Source organism: Petromyzon marinus, chromosome 28 (assembly GCF_048934315.1).
Source record: "Petromyzon marinus isolate PM22_M1 ecotype Great Lakes invasive population chromosome 28, UKy_Petmar_22M1.pri1.0, whole genome shotgun sequence".
NCBI classification, from domain to species: domain Eukaryota; kingdom Metazoa; phylum Chordata; class Hyperoartia; order Petromyzontiformes; family Petromyzontidae; genus Petromyzon; species Petromyzon marinus.
Genome location: NC_133694.1, coordinates 12,722,283 through 12,737,719, shown reverse-complemented (window position 1 = coordinate 12,737,719; position 15,437 = coordinate 12,722,283). Strand labels below are relative to the sequence as shown.

General features: G+C 49.6%; 1 protein-coding gene across 2 annotated transcripts in view; it reads left to right on the top strand.

Annotated features, from left to right (window-relative positions):
- Positions 1-15,437, top strand: part of LOC116947033 (transient receptor potential cation channel subfamily V member 5-like) — a 70,891-nt gene that overhangs the window by 23,478 nt on the left and 31,976 nt on the right. The window contains exon 1 of one of the 2 annotated variants that reach the window (XM_032962401.2): positions 12,773-13,829. The exons of the other annotated variant lie outside the window; for it this stretch is intronic. Coding sequence (XP_032818292.2) covers positions 13,738-13,829 — 92 coding nt within the window. The 5' untranslated portion in view covers positions 12,773-13,737. Of the gene's footprint in view, positions 1-12,772; positions 13,830-15,437 lie in introns of those variants that run through there. 2 annotated transcript variants of the gene reach the window in all.

The window sequence follows — 15,437 nt, the reverse complement described above, 5'->3', positions numbered from 1 at the left end:
ACGTGGTGGACAGACCCAGGTGTTATATTGAGTTACCTGACGTGATGGACAGACCCAGGTGTTATATTGAGTTACCTGACGTGGTGGACAGACCCAGGTGTTATATTGAGTTACCTGACGTGGTGGACAGACCCAGGTGTTATATTGAGTTACCTGACGTGGTGGACAGACCCAGGTGTTGTATTGAGTTACCTGACGTGGTGGACAGGCCCAGGTGTTATATTGAGTTACTTGACGTGGTGGACAGACCCAGGTGTTATATTGAGTTACCTGACGTGGTGGACAGACCCAGGTGTTATATTGAGTTACCTGACGTGATGGACAGACCCAGGTGTTATATTGAGTTACCTGACGTGGTGGACAGACCCAGATGTTATATTGAGTTACCTGACGTGGTGGACAGACCCAGGTGTAATGGGTTGCATGACTGAGAGGCCACTGGCAGATGCGTCACGCGTAATGAAATTACCGCAAAGTTCGTTAATTTCAGAAAGCAATTTACTTTGATTGAGATGTTTTAAAACATCGTCGATGCAAGACCCAAGGCAGGGGTCCGGCAAACTGCGTCCCGGAGCCGCATGTGGTGGCTCTTTAAGGACTGCTTCGTGACGTTCCTTATTAGTGACCACCTTATTTCATATGGATTAATAGCAGCAGATTACAGATGTGATTGTAGACATTGTTTTCCACTCAATTGTCTGTCCAGAAGCAAGAGTTGATCTCGTCCATTCACTCCTTTCAAGGAGTGAAAACAGCAGGAGCAGCAGCGGAGTGTTCACGATGCGGTCGACGGTTTGGGATTCGTGGCCACTCCACTCGCAGGCCGCCGAATCTTTGATGGCGTCATTTGTGGCATCGGGTGGCCCGCATCGGCCACACGGCCCGGTCCTGATTCGGTCGATGGTCGACCATCGGCGGCGTGGAAGGTTGAAACCGGGGGAGGTTCGACGGTAGCCCCCCCCCCCCCCCCCCCCGTACAAGAGATGTTTATTTTTCACATTCGCCGTAGTCCAGAGTCTCGCTTGCCATCTCTCGCCTTCATTGTGTATTTGTGGCTTGGGAGTGAAAGGCTGCTGCTGCGATCCACAAGCGGTGGCGACGTGGCGTGATTTCAGGCGACCAGGCAGCGCTGGGTTTATGTCCCGTGTCTCGTATTCATCACGTTGCACTACGGCTCTTGAAATGTTGAGTTTTTTTGTTTCAATGAATTCCTCCACTTCGTTGTGTTGGTTGCTGACCCCCTGCTCAGGCGAATGCATAACGTGGTTAATTAGCACGGTTTAATTACAGCTCCTAACACCCAGGTGTTGCTCAGAGATAACCATCTGAGGTTCTGGATTAGGGGGTTGGCTGCCTTAGGCTGAGTAAATAGCAGGGGTTTACAAAGGAGACAATGGGACATTTAACCGACTTATAACATCTTGGCAGAAAAAAAGTCACAAAGCAGGACTGATTACGTTGGTAAGCGTGGTCACTGGAGGAGGGTGGGTGGAGGAGAGGATGTCAACTATCTAGCCTGGCACGAAGGAGGTTGTGGGATCGATCCGGACCAACACGCCTTCTGTATATTTTGGAATTTGCGTCTCTCTCTCTTCCCGTGGTCGCGTGGATTTTTCTCCGGGTCCTCCGTTTTTTTTCCCTCCACATTTAGAATCAACATCACGCGTTTTGAGTATTTGGCCACTGCTATACATTTGCACGTGGCAACCAGGTCGCTTCATAAAAAAAGAGCTACATAGTTCAGTGGGCCTTACCTGGTAAGATTACAAAAAAACATGGTCTTGGTTTTATCGTTCAGTTTACAGATGAAATGCATTGAGGTTGCGTGTGGAGGGAGAGGTGGAGGTGCTGTAGCCGCTCCTGCGGCAAAGAGCGGCGGGAACAACACCTCAGCAGCCTTGGTGTTCATTGGCTTTGTAGTATGAACTGTATGTTGAACTTCTTTCACACCGTACGTAGCCAACCCTTCTAATCGGAGGTGCGGGCAGAAGGATAACAAACAAACACACGCAAAAAAACAGTTCTAAACAAAAACGTCGTTAATGATCTTGATGGCTTTATCTTGCTACCGCTGCTGCTATCGTCCTCATGACACCGCTGGAGCTATGCACTTTTAAATATAAATTGAAAACTAATTTCTTTAAAAGTTACGTGTGAGTTTGTTGTCCTTCCCCCGCCCCTCTGAGTAGCACGTTTGGCTACGCACGTTGCGAAAGAAGTTCAACATACAGCACGTACGTTGTTGTTATTACCATCGTCGCAGCTGTTTTTCCCAAACAAACTTTGAATCGAAGTGACTCATTCGAACAAAACAGAGCAACAATGACAATCGTGAACGTAAACAGCATCGCCTGAACGTACACACCGGCCTGGAGTGGTGGAAGTTCTCGTGATGAGACTTTTATAAAAGAGAGGGGGGGGGGGGGGTTCTCTAGAAACTTACAGCTGCCCGAGCGATTTTCCAAAACTCTCCTTTTCCATCAACATCAGCAGCCATACCCCATCCACTGCTAGATGATGCCCTACTGGCATAGGCGGAGTTTGACGTCTATATTTGGGGGGGGGGCGGGGGGGGGGGGTCAGGCGTTCGCTTTGTCCCTCAGATTAGGAATTTTGGATGCATATATTTTTTTTTACCTTAATTGTAAACTGCTGAAAATAAATTAGTAAAGGTGTCCGGTTTGGGGGGGGGCAGCGTTTCCCCCCCTTGCCCCCCCAAATTCCGCCCAAGGATGAAGGCCATCTCAAGCCAACGCTGCCACCGCCTCTTTACCCACTTGGCTCGTTCGTCCGTTTCTCAATCCGCTTGTCCTGGTGAGGGACGTGGCGGCAGCATGTTGAGTAGGGCGGTCCAGACCTCTCTTCCCCTGTCGACAGACTCTAGATCTTCCTGGGGAATTCCCAAGCATTCCCAGGCCTGCCGAGCGACATAGTCCTGCCAGCGTGTCCGGAGTCGGCCCCGGGGTTTTCGCACAGTGGGACGTGCTGCTCAGTAGAGTTCCAGGGGGAGTCTACCATGGGGCATCCTTACCAGATTCCCGAACCACCTCAACTGGCTCCTCTCGATCCGGAGGAGCATCGGCTCGACTCTGAGGCTCTCCCAGATTACCAAGCTCCTCACCCGATCATGGAGGGTGAGCCCGGCAACCCTACAGAGAAACCTCATTTTTGACCCTTGTACCCGTGATCTCATCTTTTCGGTCATTACCCAAAGCTCATAACCATAGGTGAGGGTGGGAACGTAGATCGACCTGTAAACTGAGAGCTTTGTTTGAGAACTCGGCTCCCGCTTCACTGCCACGGAGTGGTACAGCGCCCGCATCACTGTGGAGGCTGCATCGATCCGCCGTTTGATCTCCCACTTACCATCACTCACAAATGAGACCCCGAGGTACTTAAACTCCTCCACGAAGGGCAGCGGTTCCTGCCTCACCTGGAGAGAACAATCCACCGTCTGCCAGGAGTGAACCATGACCTCAGATTTGGAGGTGCTGATTTTTATCCCAACCGCTTCACACTCAGCATCAAACCGTTCAAGTGCACGCTGGAGATCACAGACTGATGAGGCCAAGAGGACAACGTCATCTGCAAAAAGCTACGAGGCCACCTCCAAGTTCCCATACTCTCCATATCTCAGCTGTGCCTTGATATTCTGTCCATTGAAATCACAAACAGGAGTGTGGAGGCAAGGCACACCCTTGGCGTAGTCTAAAACCCACAGTGAACGACACCAAGGACAGGGACACAGCGCTCACTCCAGGATTAGAGGGACTGAATAGGGCACAAAAGCAGCACCGGTACATCATACTTCCGCATCACCTCCCACAAGACATTGCAGGGAACACAGTAATTAGCCTTCTCCAAGTCTACAAAGGAGACGTATACTGGAGAAAAATACTCCCATGACCCCTCAAATATCGGTGAGAGGGAAAAGAGCTGGTGAATTTTTCCATGACCATGACGGAATCCTCATTGTTCCTCCTGAATCTGAGGCTCGACCACTGGGTGGAGCCTCTCTGACATCGGCTTTACCTGGGACGTTGAGGAGTGTGATCCCTCTGTAGTCGGAGCACACACTCTGGTCTCCTTTTTTAAAATGGGAACCACGACCCCAGTTTGCCAGTCCAGAGGTACTGCACCCGCCTTCCATGCAACATTGAATAGGCGTGTTAACCACGACACTCCTACACTGCCCCGCGCTTTCAACAACTCTGGGCGAATCTCGTCTACCCCAGCAGTTTTGCCTCTGCAAAGGCCCTCGACCACTGCAGCGACTTCAGCAACCGTGATGAATCCGACCCCCCCAGCTGTTTCCAGGGCTGCCTCCTGAGAGGAGGGCATGTCCACCGGGTTGAGGAGCTCCTCAAAGTGTTCCTTCCACCTCTCGACTATCTCCCTAGTTGAGTTCAATGTTACACCACCCTTACTCAAAACAGCCTGGGACACTTCCCGTTGACCCCTCCTAAGGCGTCTGATGGTTTGCCAGAAGGTCTTTGAGGCTCCATACTCTTTGGTTCTATTCGGTAAAGTAAAATCTAGAATCTTTGAGGCTGCCCAGTAGTCCATCTCCATGGCCTCTACAGACTCATCCTACGCCTGGGCTTTCGATTTAGTGACTGCTGCAACTGCCGCCTTCTTGGCAAGCCGGTACCTCTCAATAGAGTCGGGAGACCTTTTTCCGAGCATAGCTCAGAAAGCCTCCTTCTTCAACTTGACAGCTTCCCTCATCACTGGTGTCCACCAGTGGGTCCTAGGGTTGCCACCATTACAGGCACCAACTGCCTTCAGGTCACAGCTTTTCGCAGCTGCATCCACAATCGAGGTCTTGAACATCGTCCTCTAAGGCTCAATGTCCATGACTTCCCGTGGAGTGCAGGAGTTTTCCCGGAGGTGGAATTTGAAATATTTCTGCACTGGGTCTTCCGCCAAACGTTCCCAGAAAACTCACACTATTTGTTTGAGCCTTCTACGTTTATCTGGTCGGTGCCTCAAGCGTCGGATCCAACTTCCCACCAGGTGGTGATCAGTTGACAGCTCTGCCCCTCTTTTCAACCGAGTGTCCAGAACATATGGCATTAGATCCGATGATACAACTGTAGTGAGTCCAACTGAGTCGCAGACGTTGTCTTGGGAGCAACTCAACATAACATAACACAACCTACACTTGGGTGTTGAATGCCCATCTAGCCACGCTACGGCAGAACTAGACATGGTTCGCTATCCCGGCCCGGACCACGAGCTGGGTCCTGGACCATGTGACTAGAGGCTTCTTCTACCCAACGTGGATCTTCATCACCAGCAACACGAAGAACCCCTAGCCCCTCACGGGGCCCTGTTATATCGGCATGGGCTGGGGCTGGCTCCGCCCCTCACCCCGCCCACCTTCCAGATCTCTCGAGCTCTTTCCCGAAGACTCCCGAGAGCTCTTTTATACCACGTGACCGCCCAGCGGCCCCCGTCCACCAGTGGCCCCCCTCCAATATCATCCGGTCACGTGTTGGCAGGTCAACCAGCGTATCATGCCCCAACGTAACCCTGGCTGGCAGACACTCCTTCTCGCTCCCTCACCGGGAGCCCACACTGCACACTGTACGTGGTGCCTCCGCGCTGACCAGCGCTCACCCAAGCCCCGCTAAGGCTGGTACTACATCCAGTAAGCGGGCTACACATAATGCCAGCGCATTATCTGCCATGGCTTCGTAAGCCCGGCACCACACAGTGACAATCACAGTCACTACACAACTATAAAGTCAATCATTGACTTTCGGAGCAAGGTGCTCTGGTACCAAGTACACTTATGAGCATCCTTGTGTTAGAACACGGTGTTTGTTATTGGGATTCCGTGACTAGCGCAGAATTTCAATAACATCTCAACATTTGGGTTCAGATCAGGGGGGGCATTCTTCCCAATCACGCCTCTCCAGGTTTCTCCATTGTTTCCCACGTGAGCATTGAAGTCCCCTTTTAAGACTATGGAGTCGGTAGGCGGCACTCCATTGAGCACTGCACCCACTGTCTCCAATAAGGCCGAATACTCTAAACTGCTGTTTGGTGCATAAGCACAGACAGAGTGTTTCTTTCTGAGACCCAAAGTCTCATTGAGGTGACCCTCTCATCCACTGGGACAAACTCCAGCTGAACAGAACCCAGCCGGGGGGTTGTGAGTATCCCCACACTCGCCCGAAGCCTTTCACCAGGGGTTACTCCAGAAATAGGAGAGAGACCACCTCCAATCGAGAAGTTGGCTCCAGTACCGATGCTGTGTGTGGAGGTGAGACCGACTATATCTCGTCAGTACCTTTCCACCTCCTCCACCAGCTCTGGCTCCTTCCCCGCCAGTGACGTGACATTCCACGTCTTAATAGCAAGTGTCCATCGCCGAGGTCCAGTCCATCCGAGACCATCCCTCTCCCTGCCACACACTGGCATTGCACACCCGCCTCTCACCCTTCATCCTGTGGATGGTGGGCCCACGGATGGCGCCACGTAGCCGTTTCAGGCTGGGCCTGACCGGGTTATGTGGGAGGGTCACCCAGCCATGAGGCGCTTGTCGGCGAACACCACCCCCATGCCTGGCTCCACGGGTGTGTCCCGGTATCCCTTGTCCGGGCGAGGTTCTCTCATTTTGGTATTTTCCCCTCGAGTGAAACATGACCACCGCGCTCTCACGCCCCGGGGCCTGTCGTGTGTGAGTAATTGTGGGTGCGAAGCTCCACCCGACGCCCTGGGTTGGGAGTTTAACTGCGGGGCCTCAACCACGGTTAAGCGAAAGCCAAGCAAAAGTGCTCATCACCAAACGACTGGGCGAGTCATCTCTGTCACCCCGCTCCGACGATCTGTTCATCCTCTTTGATCTCACTGCATCACATCCTACCCACTTTGTTGTTTTACCATCCCGAGAAATGTTACATTTGAGGTTATATCATTTCTTACCTTTCTTTTTCAATGTATTCATTCGTATTCTTAATTTATTCTTCTCCGATGTGTTATGGCTATATTCTTTGGGTCTTTCGGTAAAGCCATGTAGAATAAAAAAATATTAAATTGATAAAATAATAACAATATCACGACGTTTCGATCGCAACACAAGCAATCGTCATCAGGTGAAAAATATAGCGGGAGAGCTGCTGAGGCAGGAAAAACATATGGCGGGAGCGCTGCTAAGGTAGGAAGTTATGTAGTGGGAGAGTTGCTAAGGCAGGAAGTTATATAGTGGGAGAGTTGCTAAGGCAGGAAGTTATGTAGTGGGTGAGTTGCTAAGGCAGGATGTTATATAGTGGGAGAGTTGCTAAGGCAGGGAGTTATATAGTGGGAGAGTTGCTAAGGCAGGATGTTATATAGTGGAAAAGTTGCTAAGGCAGGAAGTTATATAGTGGGAGAGTTGCTAAGGCAGGAAGTTATATAGTGGGAGAGTTGCTAAAGCAGGAAGTTATATAGTGGGAGAGTTGCTAAGGCAGGAAGTTATGTAGTGGGAGAGTTGCTAAAGCAGGAAGTTATGTAGTGGGAGAGTTGCTAAGGCAGGAAGTTATATAGTGGGAGAGTTGCTAAGCCAGGAAGTTATATAGTGGGAGAGTTGCTAAAGCAGGAAGTTATATAGTGGGAGAGTTGCTAAGGCAGGATGTTATATAGTGGGAGAGTTGCTAAGGCAGGAAGTTATATAGTGGGAGAGTTGCTAAAGCAGGAAGTTATATAGTGGGAGAGTTGCTAAGGCAGGAAGTTATATAGTGGGAGAGTTGCTAAAGCAGGAAGTTATGTAGTGGGAGAGTTGCTAAAGCAGGAAGTTATATAGTGGGAGAGTTTCTAAGGCAGGAAGTTATGTAGTGGGAGAGTTGCTAAGGCAGGATGTTATATAGTGGGAGAGTTGCTAAGGCAGGAAGTTATATAGTGGGAGAGTTGCTAAAGCAGGAAGTTATATAGTGGGAGAGTTGCTAAGGCAGGATGTTATATAGTGGGAGAGTTGCTAAGGCAGGAAGTTATATAGTGGGAGAGTTGCTAAAGCATGAAGTTATATAGTGGGAGAGTTGCTAAGGCAGGAAGTTATATAGTGGGAGAGCTGCTAAGGCAGGAAGTTATATAGTGGGAGAGTTGCTAAAGCAGGAAGTTATATAGTGGAAGAGTTGCTAAGGCAGGAAGTTATATAGTGGGAGAGTTGCTAAGGCAGGAAGTTATATAGTGGGAGAGTTGCTAAGGCAGGATGTTATATAGTGGGAGAGTTGCTAAGGCAGGAAGTTATATAGTGGGAGAGTTGCTATGGCAGGAAGTTATATAGTAGGAGAGTTGCTAAAGCAGGAAGTTATATAGTGGGAGAGTTGCTAAAGCAGGAAGTTATATAGTGGGAGAGTTGCTAAAGCAGGAAGTTATATAGTGGGAGAGTTGCTAAAGCAGGATGTTATATAGTGGGAGAGTTGCTAAGGCAGGAAGTTATATAGTGGGAGAATTGCTAAGGCAGGATGTTATATAGTGGGAGAGTTGCTAAGGCAGGAAGTTATATAGTGGGAGAGTTGCTAAGGCAGGATGTTATATAGTGGGAGAGTTGCTAAAGCAGGAAGTTATATAGTGGGAGAGTTGCTAAGGTAGGAAGTTATATAGTGGGAGAGTTGCTAAGGCAGGAAGTTATATAGTGGGAGAGTTGCTAAGGCAGGAAGTTATATAGTGGGAGAATTGCTAAGACAGGATGCTATATAGTGGGAGGGTTGCAAAGGCAGAAAGTTATGTAGTGGGAGAGTTGCTAAGGCAGGATGTTATATAGTGGGAGAGTTGCTAAGGCAGGAAGTTATATAGTGGGAGAGTTGCTAAGGCAGGATGTTATATAGTGGGAGAGTTGCTAAGGCAGGAAGTTATATAGTGGGAGAGTTGCTAAGGCAGGATGTTATATAGTGGGAGAGTTGCTAAAGCAGGAAGTTATATAGTGGGAGAGTTGCTAATGTAGGAAGTTATATAGTGGGAGAGTTGCTAAGGCAGGAAGTTATATAGTGGGAGAGTTGCTAAAGCAGGAAGTTATATAGTGGGAGAGTTGCTAAGGCAGGAAGTTATATAGTGGGAGAGTTGCTAAAGCAGGAAGTTATGTAGTGGGAGAGTTGCTAAAGCAGGAAGTTATATAGTGGGAGAGTTTCTAAGGCATGAAGTTATGTAGTGGGAGAGTTGCTAAGGCAGGATGTTATATAGTGGGAGAGTTGCTAAGGCAGGAAGTTATATAGTGGGAGAGTTGCTAAAGCAGGAAGTTATATAGTGGGAGAGTTGCTAAGGCAGGATGTTATATAGTGGGAGAGTTGCTAAGGCAGGAAGTTATATAGTGGGAGAGTTGCTAAAGCATGAAGTTATATAGTGGGAGAGTTGCTAAGGCAGGAAGTTATATAGTGGGAGAGCTGCTAAGGCAGGAAGTTATATAGTGGGAGAGTTGCTAAAGCAGGAAGTTATATAGTGGAAGAGTTGCTAAGGCAGGAAGTTATATAGTGGGAGAGTTGCTAAGGCAGGAAGTTATATAGTGGGAGAGTTGCTAAGGCAGGATGTTATATAGTGGGAGAGTTGCTATGGCAGGAAGTTATATAGTAGGAGAGTTGCTAAAGCAGGAAGTTATATAGTGGGAGAGTTGCTAAAGCAGGAAGTTATATAGTGGGAGAGTTGCTAAAGCAGGATGTTATATAGTGGGAGAGTTGCTAAGGCAGGAAGTTATATAGTGGGAGAGTTGCTAAGGCAGGATGTTATATAGTGGGAGAGTTGCTAAGGCAGGATGTTATATAGTGGGAGAGTTGCTAAGGCAGGAAGTTATATAGTGGGAGAGTTGCTAAGGCAGGATGTTATATAGTGGGAGAGTTGCTAAAGCAGGAAGTTATATAGTGGGAGAGTTGCTAAGGTAGGAAGTTATATAGTGGGAGAGTTGCTAAGGCAGGAAGTTATATAGTGGGAGAGTTGCTAAGGCAGGAAGTTATATAGTGGGAGAGTTGCTAAGGCAGAAAGTTATATAGTGGGAGAGTTGCTAAGGCAGGATGTTATATAGTGGGAGAGTTGCTAAGGCAGGAAGTTATATAGTGGGAGAGTTGCTAAGGCAGGATGTTATATAGTGGGAGAGTTGCTAAGGCAGGAAGTTATATAGTGGGAGAGTTGCTAAGGCAGGATGTTATATAGTGGGAGAGTTGCTAAGGCAGGATGTTATATAGTGGGAGAGTTGCTAAGGCAGGATGTTATATAGTGGGAGAGTTGCTAAAGCAGGAAGTTATATAGTGGGAGAGTTGCTAAGGCAGGATGTTATATAGTGGGAGAGTTGCTAAGGCAGGAAGTTATATAGTGGGAGAGTTGCTAAGGCAGGATGTTATATAGTGGGAGAGTTGCTAAAGCAGGAAGTTATATAGTGGGAGAGTTGCTAATGTAGGAAGTTATATAGTGGGAGAGTTGCTAAGGCAGGAAGTTATATAGTGGGAGAGTTGCTAAGGCAGGATGTTATATAGTGGGAGAGTTGCTAAGGCAGGAAGTTATATAGTGGGAGAGTTGCTAAGGCAGGATGTTATATAGTGGGAGAGTTGCTAAAGCAGGAAGTTATATAGTGGGAGAGTTGCTAAGGTAGGAAGTTATATAGTGGGAGAGTTGCTAAGGCAGGAAGTTATATAGTGGGAGAGTTGCTAAGGCAGGAAGTTATATAGTGGGAGAATTGCTAAGGCAGGATGTTATATAGTGGGAGAGTTGCTAAGGCAGAAAGTTATATAGTGGGAGAGTTGCTAAGGCAGGATGTTATATAGTGGGAGAGTTGCTAAGGCAGGAAGTTATATAGTGGGAGAGTTGCTAAGGCAGGATGTTATATAGTGGGAGAGTTGCTAAGGCAGGATGTTATATAGTGGGAGAGTTGCTAAGGCAGGATGTTATATAGTGGGAGAGTTGCTAAAGCAGGAAGTTATATAGTGGGAGAGTTGCTAAGGCAGGATGTTATATAGTGGGAGAGTTGCTAAGGCAGGAAGTTATATAGTGGGAGAGTTGCTAAGGCAGGATGTTATATAGTGGGAGAGTTGCTAAAGCAGGAAGTTATATAGTGGGAGAGTTGCTAATGTAGGAAGTTATATAGTGGGAGAGTTGCTAAGGCAGGAAGTTATATAGTGGGAGAGTTGCTAAAGCAGGAAGTTATATAGTGGGAGAGTTGCTAAGGCAGGAAGTTATATAGTGGGAGAGTTGCTAAGGCAGGAAGTTATATAGTGGGAGAGTTGCTAAGGTAGGAAGTTATATAGTGGGAGAGTTGCTAAAGCAGGAAGTTATATAGTGGGAGAGTTGCTAAAGCAGGAAGTTATATAGTGGGAGAGTTGCTAAGGCAGTAAGTTATATAGTGGGAGAGTTGCTAAGGCAGGAAGTTATATAGTGGGAGAGTTGCTAAGGCAGGAAGTTATATAGTGGGAGAGTTGCTAAGGCAGGAAGTTATATAGTGGGAGAGTTGCTAAGGCAGGAAGTTATATAGTGGGAGAGTTGCTAAGGCAGGAAGTTATATAGTGGTATAGTTGCTAAGGAAGGATGTTATATAGTGGGAGAGTTGCTAAGGTAGGATGTTATATATTGGGAGAGTTACTGAGGCAGGATGTTATATAGGTTTGAGATGGGGGTAGCCCAAGGGTCAGTGGGCAGGGCTAGAGATGAAATTTGCATGTAAATATCAGATTGGAGAAATCTTGACAAACGAAGCTGTGGAGCTGTGCGGGTTGTTATTGTATTGTGTTACGTCTGTCACGGAAACGGTGTTTTATTTTTAAGTGATGAAACCCCACTTAAGAGCGTCTTACCTCACAGGGTACTTGAAAATAAACTAAACCTGTTTGTATCAGAATATTTTTGTTGTATACATTGATGGAATCCGAAAAGCTATATAGCTCTTTACCCCCACACAGATGTCCAGTATCGTTTGCCCACTGCCTGAGCAGCATCCGCTGTAAATGACCATCCCAGGTGGTGGTAGGGGGGGTGGGATCCCGGGAGATGGTTACCGGCTTAGGAGGCCGTCATCCAGGAGTGGATCGATCACGGTTGACTAGTGATAACAATTTGCATGCTTCGAGAAACGTCGGTATTTTAACTCGCCGCGTTCCACGCGCGCATCGCGTGAGCCTTTGATCATAGATGAGGTACGGCGCAAAAGAAGTTCAACATACACTCACCAACTCACCCACCCACTCACCCACCCACTCACCCACCCACTAACCCACTCACTCACTCACTCACCCACTCACCCATCCACCCACCCACTCACTCACCCACCCACTCACTCACCCACTCACCCACCCACTCACTCACTCACCCACCCACCCACTCACCCACTCACTCACCCACTCACCCACCCACTCACTCACCCACTCACTCACCCACTCACTCACTCACCCACCCACTCACTCACCCACCCACTCACTCATCCACTCACTCACTCACCCACCCACTCACCCACTCACTCACTCACCCACTCACTCACCCACTCGTTCACCCACTCACGGTCGACTAATGTACGGTGCGAATAAAGTCCAGCATACCCTCACTGACCAACTCACCCACCCACTCACCCACTCAGGTCGACTAATGTACGGTGCGAATAAAGTCCAGCATACACTCACAAACGATCGTGACAGCCCTCCGCTCGGTGCGTGGCGGAGTGGGGGAGGGATGGCAGTTGGATGTGGCCGCCTCCTGTCGTAATTTACCTAAACGCTGCCAGGGACTTAAACACAGACGAATCAACAATGCAATCCGATGTGACGAGACTAAAAGACAAAGACCCCCCCCCCCCCCATAGCCTGAACAGACTGTTTGGGCAAGTGCTGTTAGCGAGCAGCACCTATGAAGGCCGGCGCTGTGGCATACGAGAGGGTGGGTGGCCAACACCACGCAAAACCGCCTTTGTCTCCCTAGTGGCGATGTTTGCACACCGCACCAGGTACTCATTTCAGGCTGAGTCGACCTAGGGGAGGCCTACGACCGGTTAAGATAATCGTCACTGTTGTTGGCAGCGTAGCACTCACCGCTACACTACCGCTACCCAGACACACACAGACACACACAGACACGCACAGACACGCACAGACACACACAGACACGCACAGACACGCACAGACACACACAGACACACACAGACACGCACAGACACACACAGACACGCACAGACACACACAGACACGCACAGACACACACAGACACGCACAGAGCAGCCTGCGTCAGTCCCCTCTGCAGCGGTGGGCGGGAGTGCAGATTGTGGGTAGAAGCGAACCTCTTTGGAATTGGCGTGGGAATTGTTAATTGGGGCACGTGCCGCTCGCTCTGTGGCTGTGAGGCTGAACGCGGAGCCAGCGCGACTTCTGAAATCTTCTCAATTCGTCAACCTGGGCGCACCCACAGGCAGGGAGAGCGACTCCCGCCCGGCACAACAACAACCACGACCACCAATCATCATTACCACGACTACACTCAGGGACGGCAGCTCGGGGGGTGGGTGGGGGATCCAGAGCTCCTCCTAATTGGTCTCAAGGAGCAAGAAGAACCGGCCAGCAGAAAGTACCACTACCAGCACCACCACAATTCCCCACTACCATTTACCAGCACTAGCACCACCACCACTACTACGACCAGCACTAACAGCAGTACCAACAAGAGCAGCACGGCCACGCAGCAGCCGCTGCTGCTGCTGCTGTTGTTGCGCCGCTGCTGCTGTTGTTATTGTTGTTGTGCTGCTGTTGTTGTGCTGTTGTTGTGCTGCTGTTGTTGTGCTGCTGCTGCTCAGCCATGTGGTTGCGGTGGTGGCGGCACCGGAGCTGCAAACGCGGCGCCTTCAGCGCAGCCTCCAGCGACCGCCTCCACCTCCTCCAGCAGAAGAGGTGAGATCGGACCCTGTGGTATAGAAGAGGTGAGATCGGACCCTGTGGTGTAGAAGAGGTGAGATCGGACCCTGTGTTGTAGAAGAGGTGAGATCGGACCCTGTGGTGTAGAAGAGGTGAGATCGGACCCTGTGTTGTAGAAGAGGTGAGATCGGACCCTGTGTTGTAGAAGAGGTGAGATCGGACCCTGTGGTGTAGAAGAGGTGAGATCGGACCCTGTGGTATAGAAGAGGTGAGATCGGACCCTGTGTTGTAGAAGAGGTGAGATCGGACCCTGTGGTGTAGAAGAGGTGAGATCGGACCCTGTGGTATAGAAGAGGTGAGATCGGACCCTGTGGTGTAGAAGAGGTGAGATCGGACCCTGTGTTGTAGAAGAGGTGAGATCGGACCCTGTGGTATAGAAGAGGTGAGATCGGACCCTGTGGTATAGAAGAGGTGAGATCGGACCCTGTGGTGTAGAAGAGGTGAGATCGGACCCTGTGGTGTAGAAGAGGTGAGATCGGACCCTGTGGTATAGAAGAGGTGAGATCGGACCCTGTGGTGTAGAAGAGGTGAGATCGGACCCTGTGGTATAGAAGAGGTGAGATCGGACCCTGTGGTGTAGAAGAGGTGAGATCGGACCCTGTGGTGTAGAAGAGGTGAGATCGGACCCTGTGGTGTAGAAGAGGTGAGATCGGACCCTGTGTTGTAGAAGAGGTGAGATCGGACCCTGTGGTATAGAAGAGGTGAGATCGGACCCTGTGGTATAGAAGAGGTGAGATCGGACCCTGTGGTGTAGAAGAGGTGAGATCGGACCCTGTGGTATAGAAGAGGTGAGATCGGACCCTGTGGTATAGAAGAGGTGAGATCGGACCCTGTGTTGTAGAAGAGGTGAGATCGGACCCTGTGGTGTAGAAGAGGTGAGATCGGACCCTGTGGTGTAGAAGAGGTGAGATCGGACCCTGTGTTGTAGAAGAGGTGAGATCGGACCCTGTGGTGTAGAAGAGGTGAGATCGGACCCTGTGTTGTAGAAGAGGTGAGATCGGACCCTGTGGTGTAGAAGAGGTGAGATCGGACCCTGTGGTGTAGAAGAGGTGAGAACCGACCCTGTGTTGTAGAAGAGGTGAGATCGGACCCTGTGGTGTAGAAGAGGTGAGATCGGACCCTGTGTTGTAGAAGAGGTGAGATCGGACCCTGTGTTGTAGAAGAGGTGAGATCGGACCCTGTGGTGTAGAAGAGGTGAGATCGGACCCTGTGGTGTAGAAGAGGTGAGAACCGACCCTGTGTTGTAGAAGAGGTGAAATCGGACCCTGTGGGGCACGGCGCTCACTGCTCGCTGTGCTAAAGATGATTGATGAAGGCGATAGTGATGATGGTGGTGATGCTAGTGCGGGTCACTGATGATGATATTAGGGCGGGTTATTGATGAAGGTGATGGTGGTAGGTGGTGATTGTGTTAATGCGATTCACTGATGAAGGTGATGTGATGAGACTCGCGTCTTTGTACAGACGCGTCTATATCTGCAGTCGTAACGACCAGGAATTTACCACCCCCGATGACCAAATCATCCGGAATATGCCATATCTCGGGAGCTAAGCAGCATTAAGCCTGGACAGTGCTTCGATACG